This window comes from Dunckerocampus dactyliophorus, chromosome 1, assembly GCF_027744805.1.
Source record: "Dunckerocampus dactyliophorus isolate RoL2022-P2 chromosome 1, RoL_Ddac_1.1, whole genome shotgun sequence".
Taxonomy (NCBI): domain Eukaryota; kingdom Metazoa; phylum Chordata; class Actinopteri; order Syngnathiformes; family Syngnathidae; genus Dunckerocampus; species Dunckerocampus dactyliophorus.
The window spans coordinates 44258563-44271549 of record NC_072819.1 but is presented as its reverse complement, the minus strand read 5'-3'; the positions used below and the strand labels follow the sequence as shown (position 1 = coordinate 44271549).

General features: G+C 40.1%; 1 protein-coding gene across 6 annotated transcripts in view; it reads right to left on the bottom strand.

Moving 5' to 3' along the window:
* atp2b3b (ATPase plasma membrane Ca2+ transporting 3b) overlaps positions 1-12987 on the bottom strand; it is a 72689-nt gene that overhangs the window by 18453 nt on the left and 41249 nt on the right. For 3 of the 6 annotated variants that reach the window (XM_054795382.1, XM_054795399.1, XM_054795390.1), the window contains 8 exons: positions 10254-10341; positions 10071-10177; positions 8146-8337; positions 6077-6290; positions 5699-5910; positions 1141-1248; positions 729-911; positions 109-268 (listed from right to left, as the gene is read on the bottom strand). In XM_054795382.1, the coding sequence (XP_054651357.1) occupies positions 109-268; positions 729-911; positions 1141-1248; positions 5699-5910; positions 6077-6290; positions 8146-8337; positions 10071-10177; positions 10254-10341 (1264 nt within the window). The remainder of the gene's footprint in view (positions 1-108; positions 269-728; positions 912-1140; positions 1249-5698; positions 5911-6076; positions 6291-8145; positions 8338-10070; positions 10178-10253; positions 10342-12987) is intronic. The other 3 variants (XM_054795243.1, XM_054795323.1, XM_054795467.1) reach the window with 2 other exon arrangements.

Sequence of the window (12987 nt, the reverse complement as noted above, 5' to 3'; positions counted from 1 at the left end):
CATAGACAGTAAAATACTGCAAGTCCACGTGCCGTGCAGCAGCGTGTGTTTGTGCATGTGTGTGTGTGTGTGTGTAAGACTGTGTGTGCATGCTTTCGGCGGACTCACTCCCGGGGGCTGGGCTGGTATTGGCTGTTGCGGTGGATAGAGCTACGTGAGAGGGGGTAGATATTGTGTTTACGTCGTGGAGCTGACTGAGCACGGAGGAGCGCCTTCTCACTGCTCCCTGAAACGAGCCGCTTCGCTTGAACGTGCTCACTACCTCCATCTGTAGGACAGAGATAAAACAGCAGCACTCAGTGACGACAGAGGTCAGCCTGAGTGCGGAACCCCCATTTTGTGTCGCTTTGACACAAAATGAATGACAGGGACACTGTACTTTGCCCCGCCTGGTCTGCTCACTCAGATCAAATCCACTTAGCACACAACTTACCACAAAGACAGACATTGTATTTTCTCTAACACAGCCTTGAGCCTATGTGGCTCGTTAGCGAGCTTTCACACAAGGCCGTCAAATATAATAACCAAGCACACATTCATTTCTCTCTGATGATATTTCAAACAAATCACTTCCAAGTTAAGACAGAATCATAATCACAAAGCCAGAACCGTTGAAGAGATCAAACTCTGCTTGGTCCAAAATAGAAAAGAAAACACAGAGTGAGCAAATGTTATATACAATCTTGGGTTTTGGGTGCCAGACTGTGAGCTTGTCAAACAAACAGTACCTGAGTCTGGATCCGGTTGAGGCCTCTGAACCAGAGGATCTGTCCGCGACGCAACTCCCTCTCAGCACAGTCAATCTCCTCTTCATCCTCTGCAAGCTCCTCCCCTTCCTCCTCCCCTGGCTCCAGACCAAGTCCCGCCTCCTTCAGGCATGGTAGCCGCTCCGCCGGCACGGTGGCAATAACCTGGACGGAAGGTTTGGTGCATTTCCCTGACGGTCAGCTAGTGGATTTTCTCAGCCGTACTTGTACTGCACTACACATTGCAAATGCACATTTTCATGTCGGAACAAGAGTGTCACCCGGTATCAGCGAGGGGATGGTTCCACTTCATGGGAAATTCCACCTAAACAAAGCCTGCCAACTCCAATTTAACCAGCAATGTTTGGACTCAGCAAGTTGAAGAGGTGCTTACCTGACCCCAGAGCAGCTCTCCAACTCCGACAAACAGACACCAAAGCCACTGCTCCATGTTGAGCGGTGCACAGCTGAATGGCTTCCCTCCCCACTGCACAATCACAATCTGCAGTAGAGACGCACAAAAGGAATTTACTGGATGACCATCACACACTGCACTGTTAAGAAAAAAACACAAGTCAGTGTCAAGAACTCTGTGCTTTGGAACGCACAATACAGAAAGCAATCAACTCTGTGTCTCACACTGACTCTATATCCAGAAAACATGATGGAGACGTTGAATATTCATCCAATTTCATAGCACAAAGAGTAAATGAGAAAGAAAAGTGTTGTTTCTTGTTAAAAGCAATGTACTGTGAATAACAGGATTTAAATGCTTGAGTGATAATGGTTTGATATGACAAGACAGACTGTCTCTTCTATCAAGTGGAGAGAGTAACATTAACATAAATAATTTCCCCAAATATTTAAATAAAATCTGGAATCAGTAGAGGAATCATCTGAAAGCTGTGACTTCTGTCCTATTAGCAACAACAAATGTTCTGATATGACCTTTGATTGCATTACTTCACAACATCACACAGTAACAACCAGGACTTCCAAAAGCCTATTAGAGCGATCCTATCTTGTTAACAGCCAAGTGTACTCTAAATTACACAACTTTCTACAAAAAGCTATAAACCGCTCACAAGCCTCTTCTTGTCAAAAGCTCCGACCTTTCTCTTAAAATCCTACTGTTTTGTCACACTCTAAATCATTTTCAACTGGTGGAAAAAGACCCAAAACTGGATTTTTTGAAGTGAAATTGAGCTATATTTTAGTCATTGCACAGTGAAAGGTAAAATATCTGATTTTATGGACTTATTTAGTATCATTTTGATTTAAAATGTGTGCATTGTTTGTATGCATGCAGTTAACCTGTTCCTCCTCATTTCCTTATTAAAATGCCTTAATAAATTCCTCTAAAATGCACTTTGAATGAGTAATTAGGCGTATGAATTAGGGCTGTCGATAGATTCAAATATTTAATCACGATTAATCACACATTGTCCATTGTTAACTCATAATGAATCACAATTAATCGCAGGCAGGTAGGATGTTTTCATCTATAATAAGTAGGGATGTAAATCTCTTTCTCTTCCATACGCATCGAGATACACAAGGAGTTAAGATATGATTAAAAAACGATACATTTTAAAAACAGAACAGTTTGATACAGTGTACAAACGATACGATTTGATTTCATATGATTCAACGGTTACATTTGTCGATGTAGAAGTTAATCTTACATTATTAAATAAATACTAAAAAGTACTACAATACTAAAAATACTATAAAAGTGTCATTCTTACAGTATTTTCAAATGTGTAAAACATAGCCGCAAGCATGCTGTAAGGCAGGGGTCCCCAACCACCGGGCCGTGGGAAACATTCAGGTGTGATGATAAAAAAAAAACACACACACAAAAATTAATAATGAAATAATTTGTAAAAAACAAAATACATTTTTTTGTAAAGGGATACAAATTTTGGAGATATGGGCCATTATTTTATTTAAAACAATAATATATAGTTAGGAATCCTCACAATTTTTGCATGATTAATGCGAGTGGCGACTTGTTCCACGGTCATTGAACGCACCGTTTAACTTTGCAACGCATCTTCTCCCACAATACACAGATAAGACTACTTTACTGTATGTTTCAGTTTTTTCTTTCACCTCATATTTGGTCCCAAACACTGATACTATGTGGGAATGCATAAAGGTAAGATTTGATGATCTTATTGAGTGGTAATGTACATATTTGTTGGTGCACCACTCTGAAAAAAATAGCTTCTGCAGACTCATACTGGTGGATGGTGGTGCTTTTAATTTGATGTTGTTCCTGTTATACAGTAGTTTTGCACAATACATCATAAATGAGATCAATCAGATCACTATAATGTACGTATGTTAGGTGCGCTGACCAGATAGCACGATGCTAATGCTAGCGAGAGCTAATGCTATGTCACACAAGCCCTGAAATAGCTGTCCTCGGCTATGCCTGCCCGTAACTAGTAGCTCCTAGCCCAAATTGTAGCTAGCCGTCAAAGCAAAAATGCGCAGAAAGACGGCTCGTATCTAAAAAAAAAAAACACTCGTTAGTTAGCACACTTGTATGCCATGGTACCACTGTATAATTGACCATTTAAAAATTACCTGCAGTAAACCAATAACTTCTCTCTTCTTCCTGGCGACGTACTTCATGACGACTTGACTCAGAAAGCTTTGGCCTTGTCGAGAGAGGCATCTGCCAGGGCTGTGAAGCTAAACTTACCATTTAAAATACCCTTGTCTTTGCCCATTTCTGCTTGGTGTTTGTACCCGCTTCTGTCTTCACATTAGCTTCCACGTTAAAGGAAACTTCCCTTAACATGTTATTAACGTGTGACATTTGACAGCCCTGGTAATAATGTTTCAAGATAGGACATAGGTGATTTTAAAAATTTGCTTAGTTTGGCTACAATAAACATGGGTCACGACTTAATTATTATTGGAAAATGGGGGTCCCAGTTTGAGACCATGTGAGAAAAGCCCTGCTCCAATAATCACTGCCACATCCCTCCACTCACTTGCTCATTTCTTGTCTCTCCTGGGAGAGCCAATAAGCACTGGAGCGCTTTACAAAATACCCTACTTACTCACTCAACCTCTCCCTTTGTCTTCATTTGCGTGTCTGCTCTTCTTGGTGTACAGTCGTCCCTCTCTACATCGCACTCTCACTCTATCATGGTTTTTCAAAAATGAATGAATTAATAAATTATCGCTCTTTCGTGGTTGGAAAAGAAAAATGCATATTTAAGCAAATTGTACGTATTCTAAGCATTTTCAAGCATAAAAAATGGCTAAATGAACAAAAATACAAATATAAGGCATTCAGAAGATGTGATATGTAGAGTAATCTGTGGCTTGAGCCTGGGAAGTGATGTGTATGACGTCCGTTAACTTGAGTTGACTGTGTTTAGCTGAGTGTTAGCATTATGGAGAGTGCAGTGACTGGCGTAAGTTGTGGCCGACAGCACCTCCTGTGTGAATGTTAACTGCATACGTGCTCTCCGCTTGTTAAAGCGATTTAAGTGGATCCTGAGTCTCTCCTTAACCACAAACAGCAGCATGACAGTAGTTTTCTACACTGGTCACTTACACTAACACTGATGAGTAAATAACCACTGCAGAAAGTATGTGGTCAGTGCTAATGTGTGAGTCTATGTTATGTCTTATTTATGCCTTAGATGTCTTATTTTCTCTTATTATGTCTACTGTATTGTGTAATACGAGTGTGAGAGTGACAATAGGCGTGTTATTTCATGTCCAGAGGGCTCTAATAATGCTAAAAAACATGGATAGAAGGTTGTAAACAGGTTTTCTATGCTTGAACTATGAAAATATTCAATTTATAAACAAGGAATTCTACTTTTCAGAAATTCAGTTATCACGGTCTGGTCTGGAGCCAATTAACCATAATAAATGAGAGATTATTCTCCTCACAATATTCCTGTATGGTACTTTTCCTTTCTATTTCATTTGACTGGAACTCTCATCATCGGGCAGTGGATTTTCGGTTCTGTGGTTGCTCTGTTCTTCCCAGACTTCCTGAAGGAGATGTTGCCACGAGGTGCACCTGCAGCCATTTCGCAATCATGGGTACTGCAGGAGGAGGACGCAAGATTGTACTTTGTACGCAAGATTGCTCTCCTGTATTTTTCATATATTTTGTCTTTGCTGCTTTTCCTGGTTTTTGCCTGCCATGCCAACCGGTATTTTCTGGTTACTTACTGCTCCTTGTGGTGCCGTCCTAAACGCCTATGGGTTATTTTTTTCCTTATGCGGAGGTATGACCTTATTTTAGTTGTCTTATGTTTTTTTCTTACAGGTTTTTTCAGAGGCTTCTATTTTTATACCCTGTTTTGCACCGTCGACCTCAGTTGTTGTTGTTGTTTTTTTTTTTTTACAAAGCGCCATTTTTGTATGCTGTTTTCCCATTGCTCTGAATATTATAAAAATACCTTTGAACTGGGACTTTGTCTGGCTCTGCATCTGGGACCCACACAGGATTAAACGTGACAGTGGACCTTTTTAAATAATGCACCTCAAATTACTCCGCTGTTCAGTATGATTTATTAATAAGCAAACTCATTATGATGCACTTTGCTACATTTGCATTTTTTTCACCACGCACACAAAGATAACACTGAAGTTCGTGTGAACTGTTTACTCGCCTCCGATCCGTGTAGCTGCACCTGCTAGTCAGCTGCAAGCTTTAGTTGGATATACACTGTAGTCTATCAGTCTGTGCGGTTTAGTGCATTTACGTTGACAGACAGATTGCAGGTAAAACTGGAGATCACTGTAGTCTTTCTGGTCTGTCATTTGATGCCCCACTTCCTTCTTTAAACAATACCACCAGCTTCGATCTTAAATAACTTCCATTTGAATAATGGTTTTAAATGAGAAAAAATAACCCCGTGGTATAATATATGTATCAATATCAATATCTACAAAAGGGTTTATCGTACCTGCACTGCAAAGGTCCCCAGAACAATAGAGCAGAAGATGGGGTTGGAAAATATGCCATCAAAGACATTTCGCTCCCCGTGGATCTTGCGTGCGTTGATCTCATTGAAGAGCTGCATGAGGACAAATGTGTTGAAGATGATGGTGTAGTGCTCGGATGGTGGAGAGTGGAGCGGAGCGTTGCGGCCGCTGTCAATGTTGAACATGCGCTCGCCTGGAAACAGGGAAGAGAAGCAGAGATGAGCAGCCTGATGTGCTCACTCGAGTGTGCACATGTTGTGTTATAAGGTGAGAAGAACAAATCAAAGGAGCCTAACTGTCTCACGTGCTAATAACATTTCTCACAATAAACTTTGTATGAAAGCCCGCTACGTAAGCACCTATGAAGAGCAGGGTGAAGATGATGACTAGTTGGTACACTCCGTGGCCCAGGATGTTTTTCATCATGGTGAGCGAAATGAGCGGGTTGTTACGACCGTAAGGTTTCCTTAGCAACAGTGCCTCAGTGGGGGGTTCAGTGGCCAGGGCAAGAGAAGCAAACGTGTCCATGATGAGGTTCACCCACAGCATTTGCACTGCCTTCAGAGGGGAGTCCTGCACAGAAATGCACAGCAATCACTAACCATGTGTAGTTACCAGACTTACATTCTATTCCTTCGAAAAGTAACATTGCATGCATTGTTATGACTTGAGTGCATGCTTTAGTACAGGGGTCACCAACGTGGTGCCCGCGGGCACCAGGTAGCCCCCCACGACCATATGAGGTGCCCGCAAGCCTGCTTTTCATTCAGGTTTTCAGTTAATAATGAAAGAACAGTAGAAAGAAATGCATCCTGAAACATAAAACGTGAGTTGTGGACACGAGCATTTTGTTAATGTTCTGGTAAAACAAGCATATTCGCTTTGTTTGGGTTTAAAATAAGCTCTGAAAATAAATGTTACAAAAATGAGTAGCTCTCGGCCATTTTCATTTTGTAAAAGTAGCTCTCACAAGGAAAAACGTTGGTGACCCCTGCTTTAGTATTTTATTATTATACTTGACTGTTCGTAAAAATTATTTATAACTATAATATCTTATTTAAAATATATATTATTAGAAATATTTTAATAATGAATAATTATATTATTGTAACAATTATTATTAGGGATGTCCCGATCCACATTTTTTGGCTCCTAATCCGATTTTTTAAAAGTTTTGCCAATCCAATCCGCTACTGATCCTTTTTAAAAAAAAAAAAAAAAAGCTTTTGTTACAAACATGAATTTGTGAAATTGAATATGGTTATGACAACAGCTCTTAATAATAAATAACACAATAACAAATTTACTTTTTTTATTACACATCATGACCAATAATATTGTTTGGCTTTTGTAACAAACCTCTGTGCGTCAAGTCCCTAATCCAATAAAAGAGCCAATAAAAGTCCATCCAATAAAAGATAAAATTGGAAAAAAAATGGCGTGCAAAATACTTTTAGGGTCGGACCAATCATTTGACGTGGTTATAGATCAATTTGTGATATGATTTACAATATAGGACTTTTTTTTTTTTAAAACTCTCTTCAACGCAATAGTAATTTACTGACGGCACAGTGAGGGGAAACTACCGCTGTAGCTATGGAGCCGAATATCCAACGTCCAATGTGAACGTCCAACGTATCTCATGCAAGATGGCGCCGTCAGTGGCAGACGTCTCTGTTTCACTCTCCCGTTTTTTTCTATTTATTGTTATTTCATTGTTTATATTGGACATTCAGCGCACTCATGCTGTAAATTACAGCAGAGAAACACTTTTTTTTTACCCACAGGCCATCAGGCTTCTCACACACGCCGCTCGCAACACATGCACACACTCATAACACTGAACATATTATTGTTGCTCTTAATTTATTGGTATTAATGTTTCTTATGTTCTTATTCATTTTCTTGTGTTTTCTTTCTTTTTTTGGGAGAATGAACAGAATAAGAATTTCATTGCATAGTATAACTACCTGTTTTACTGTGCATATGACAATAAAACTCTTGAATCTTGAAACTAACTTCACCACGGTACACCACGGACATGTCTGCATGTTGCGTTTTCTTCTTCTTGCGGGTGGCCGGTGTTGAGTGGCAACCAGCTTTGAGACGCATTACCGCACCTACCATGATGGAGTGTGGCCCAGAGTTACGAACATTATACGGCAACTGAATCAGCCCAATCTCGTGGCGGAAGCCGATAAGATCCGACCTTCAAAATACAGCGGCTCGACAGCCGATCCCGATCCTGAAGATTGGATCGGGACATCCCTAGTTATTATTATTCCTGTATGTATAAAAATATGGTTCCCTTCTGATAGTGTCTGCCTCAAACACCGTGCCACCAGAATAGAGGTAGAAATGTGTGCTCATAGACTAACACAATGTATCCCAACCAACATGATCTAAATTAAGAGTTTAGTTGGTGTACCTGAGTGATGCAGGCCCCGGTGAAAGCCACGATGACAGCCACTACGTTCACTGTGAGCTGGAACTGCAGGAACTTGGAGATGCTGTCATAGACGTTTCGTCCCCACATCACCGCCTTGACAATGCTGCTGAAGTTGTCATCAGTCAAGATGATGTCAGATGCCTCTTTAGCCACGTCTGTCCCCGCGATGCCCTGACAAGAGATCGAGACGGTGAGGAGGATATGTACAGAGTCACGGCATGAATCATGGCAACGCTCAAGCATTCTAATGAGGGATGCGACGATCGATTGGCCACCAATCAATACCAGCCGATTTCCATAAAAAACACGTGATCGTCATACGGTGATAAATGCCGTTCACAAAAAACGATCAGCGTGCGGCGGCAAACACTACATGTGCGTTATGTCATGTAGGGTTGCCAACACCCGTATTGAGCGGACGATGGACGCACTTTGTCCTGTATTGTCCTGTAAAACCTCATGGATTCAGTCTGACAGCTTGTAACAGGCTATGCTAATCAACGCCAGCATGTTTGATCACGCCCTTATTAAACGTATTGCTCTTTGACTTATCTTGCATCTTTGTTTACATGCTTTGTCTAGCTATCAGTGGCGGCAGCTGGCTAGCTTGCTATCCACCTAGCTTCTCATCTTCGGACTCCAAATGTGACTACTTACCACAGTGATATTTTCATTTTGAAACAAACACACAATGCGGTTAGTTCGGAGCTCGTTTTTGTCCCAAGGGAAGTGGATATCACATTCATGGGGTACATACTAACTTTTTCAAGTGTCACTCAACAATTTTACTCTCTTGTCGTCAAAGCACTATTTGTGGGTGGTTGTGTAATGAACATAAATACATACTGTAGTGTGTCCAGCGTTATGATGGTGATACAATATCAGCTGATTTTGAGTAGCCCACCAAAGGGTCAAAGAATATTTGCTTCAACTCTCAAAGGGTTTTTTATTATGACTGTTGAATTCAGACTTTATACCTTTATATAATGTCAAATGACCACAAAATAGCATAAAGACGATGGCCACACTGTTTGTGTGGACATCTGCTTGGTAAATCAAGTAGTGTACAATTTAAATGTTGCCAGTCATAAATAAAACACAAATAGCTGACAGCTCTGATAGCGATGGAAGTTGGCGACCGCTCCAACATGGACACTGAATTTGTTCTGTTTTGAGTTAAGCAGGACAGATTTCTATTTAATAAAGATACTTATTTGTATTATTTTCTTCTGTAAATTTTGATATCTAAATTTTGAACAATTTATTTCCCATGTATTCGTACTCCCAAACAAGAATCAAATCAAGGGTTTGTGTCCAATTGAAAAAAAAATCATTTCACACAAATAAAGGCAAAAAAAGACAATCTACCAAAAAGTAAAAAAAAAAAAAATCTTTTTGCCAGGGATATTGTCTAATGGCGCCCCTGGCCAATACCACATAAATAAAATGAAAAAATCTACAGTTAATCCATGTGATGGGTATCAGCCAGTCTCACTCATGGATGATCGGTATCGGAATCGGCAGCATAAAACCCTGATCGGAGAGTTACAGCCTCAATGCTATCTTGTCCTCCTCCAAATCTTAGAAGTGGGCATGAGTTAGAGCTGTGACCAAAGAAAAATGCACGCTACCGCAACTAAAATTTTCTACATTTATTATTTATAACGAGGCATTTGTGTTAGCACAAAACTTATTGTAATGCTTCATCAAAAACCTTTCGAGCAATGTCCCTCTTACTGTACACGATGACTTATTCAACGTACAATTTTGGTTTAGTGTGCCCACGTCTTGCCAGCCATTGTGGATAATAAGAGTGAGTCATTGTGGGTCACATTAATTCAATGACTTATCTTCACTGTTAAGTTGAATTTAATAAATAAACTCCAAAGATGAATCCCTGTTACCATGGCAAAGCCAACATCAGCCTTCTTCAAAGCTGGTCCGTCATTGGTTCCGTCACCTGTCACTGCGACCACTTGCCTCTGTTCTATAATGCTACTGTCAATGATGCCTACAGGAAGGACACAGAGACTGAAGGTTAAAGTCTGCTTAAATGTGTGTGTGTGTTTCATAGACCTGTAACTCACCTTTGACGAGAGTATGTTTGTCTGTTGGTGAAGACCGAGCCAACACACGCAGTTTGGGCCAAATTTTGTCAATCCGTTCCTGTTCAATCTGCATGCAGAGAGGAAAAAAGCAGAATGACAAATGAATAACTGCTCGCTTTGGAATCAGAAATTTAAAATATGTTGTTGTCTAATCACTCCTGCAATCAACTCAACCATATAGGGCTCTTGGAAAATAATGACTTGAAGTGAATGTATGAAAAGTACACATCCACTGCCCTAATGATATGCTGTTCCACCCATTATGGATTGTGCTAAGCTGTAGGCTTTCAAAGAATGCACTTAGGAGAATATTGCTTTTTCAGAGGTAGCATGACATGGGACTATTGAAATTATAAATGGAAGCACATTCAACATCTGAACAGACCGTGGCATTGCACAGCTAGGAGAAACACAATGGTCAGGTGAAAGAAATTAATAATTTTGTGGTCTTTTGTGGCTTTGTGGTCAGTGGAGGGTAGCCGAATACTGGGTACATTTGTTCCACTGTACAGAACGGCTATACCATTACAGTGGTACCTCAGATTTTGTTATTAATTCCTTCCAAAAGGTCCGACAAAAATCAAAACATGTGAAAACAGAGGCACATTTTCCCATAAGAAATAGTGTAAATCCAATTATTCCATTCTGGACACCCAATAATATTAACAAAAAATACATTTTAAAGAGAATAATTGTAGTTTTATATGCAGAAAACAATGTAAAATAATTCTTAATGACAAATGGATGGAACTTATTGTTGAATGACTTCCTGGACATCTTGGCAAGATTAAAATCAAAAGTGTTTCTCTCTGTTGCTCTCTGGTATTACCATATCTAATTTATTGTGTGGAAATATGGGGAAATAATGATAAAAGTACACTTTACTGGCTAAATGTACCACAAAAAACATCAGTTAGGATAATCCATGACGCCGTGTACAGAGAACAAACAAACCTTCTTTTTCTAAAATCACAATTATTAAAATTCTCTGCTCTAATAAATTTTCAAACAAACCGAAATAGAGTGAAATAGAGAATGTGAGCTGGGGTCGAGCCAAGCAAGCAGAGAGTCACTGTCTGTATCGTGTCTATGTGTGAAAGAGTGACAGGCATGGCTCCTCTCTTTGGCTATGGGGGGGGTCGCTGTATGACCAATCACAGAGCGTGAAGAGTGGATACATAAGTAGTTACCCAATCAGGATTTTCCTTCATCACGATTACGGATAATGAGAAGCTCTACTCATTTCACGCTCGTACTCGGGAAAACTGCATTATCTGTAACGGATACTCGTATAAAACGAGTATCCGGCTCATCCCTAATGAAAACCTACGCAACATTTTAATGAAAAATTTCCACAAAACCCAAATCATTCAAAAATCGGTGCGTCCAAAAACAGACGTTTGACTGTTATAGTAGCAGTGACGACTATCGTACTGGTATAAGGTATAAGGTGTATTGTATGCACGTGCTAAACCTGAACAAGTCTTCATCATTAAAATGTCATGTTTTTAAATAAATATTGATCTTTTTAGTTTTCAGAAAAGCTTGCGGAAAGAGGAGAAACCAGCTGATCTGCAAAAGAAAGTCCCAAAAATGATTCTATGTGCTGTATAACTCAACATAAGTTCTCTTTTGATGAGCATTCTTACATCTCCAATTAGTACGTCACTGCTACATTAAAAAAAGAATCAACTTCAAACTTGCTCCATATTAAGCTAATGCAGAAGTAAAAATAATTCATTTCAATACATAATCATACCATCCAGAGTGTGTACTGTATATTAAAGGCATCCAGGTCTGTTTAAAGAATTAGAGTACAAAGCTTTTTTTAAAAGTGTAAAAAGTTTAGTATGTTAGTACAGCATTCATTTCTTTGGGGCATGATTCTTTATGAGTGCCGCACGGTGGCCTAGTGGTTAGCAGTCAGGAGATCGGGAAGATCTAGGTTCGAATCTCCGTGGGGCATCTATCTCTGTGTGGAGTTTGAATGTTCTTCCCGTGTGTGGGTTTCCTCCCACATTCCAAAAACATGCATGTTAGGTTAATTGGCGACTCTAAATTGTCCATAGGTATGAATGTGAGCGTGAATGATTGTTTAGGTTGTACCTGGCCATAGTCTTCATCCATCCATCTTCTATGGATGAAGCAATATTTGCCTACTCATGCTTGCAAAAGGCGCCTCAAATCTGTTAGATTATGAGGACATCTCTTGTGCCGTCTGTCCTCTTCAGGTCACCACACAAATTTCTTATTGGATTTTGGATTTCGGCCAGTGGTCACCAACCTTTTTGAGACCAGGATCCCTGGTCTCTGCCGTGAACCTGCACAAGATCTACCCCCCCACACAAAACAAGCAGGATATACAGTATATACGGTATATCTGCCGAGAAAATTCTATACATACAATATATGCTTTGTGTTATTATTGGTTGCTGGTTTCAACATTTCAGCTTTTTCTCATTGTGCCTTTGGCTGTATTTTTATCTTTTTGCTTTTTTCTAAATTGTATTTTGTTTCTGCGCGGAGAAGCGGCATAGAAAATGGATGGATGGATTTTGTTTCTGCAGTGATGCAATGACAAATGAGCTACGAGCCGCAGATGGCCCCTGAGCCGCTGAGCCCCTACACCCTTACTTTTGTGGCTCTAGGCCCGGGTTGGGCTTGTGGCGTCGGCTTTATGAGCAAACCACCATTATTTGGCTTGTTGGCTCTG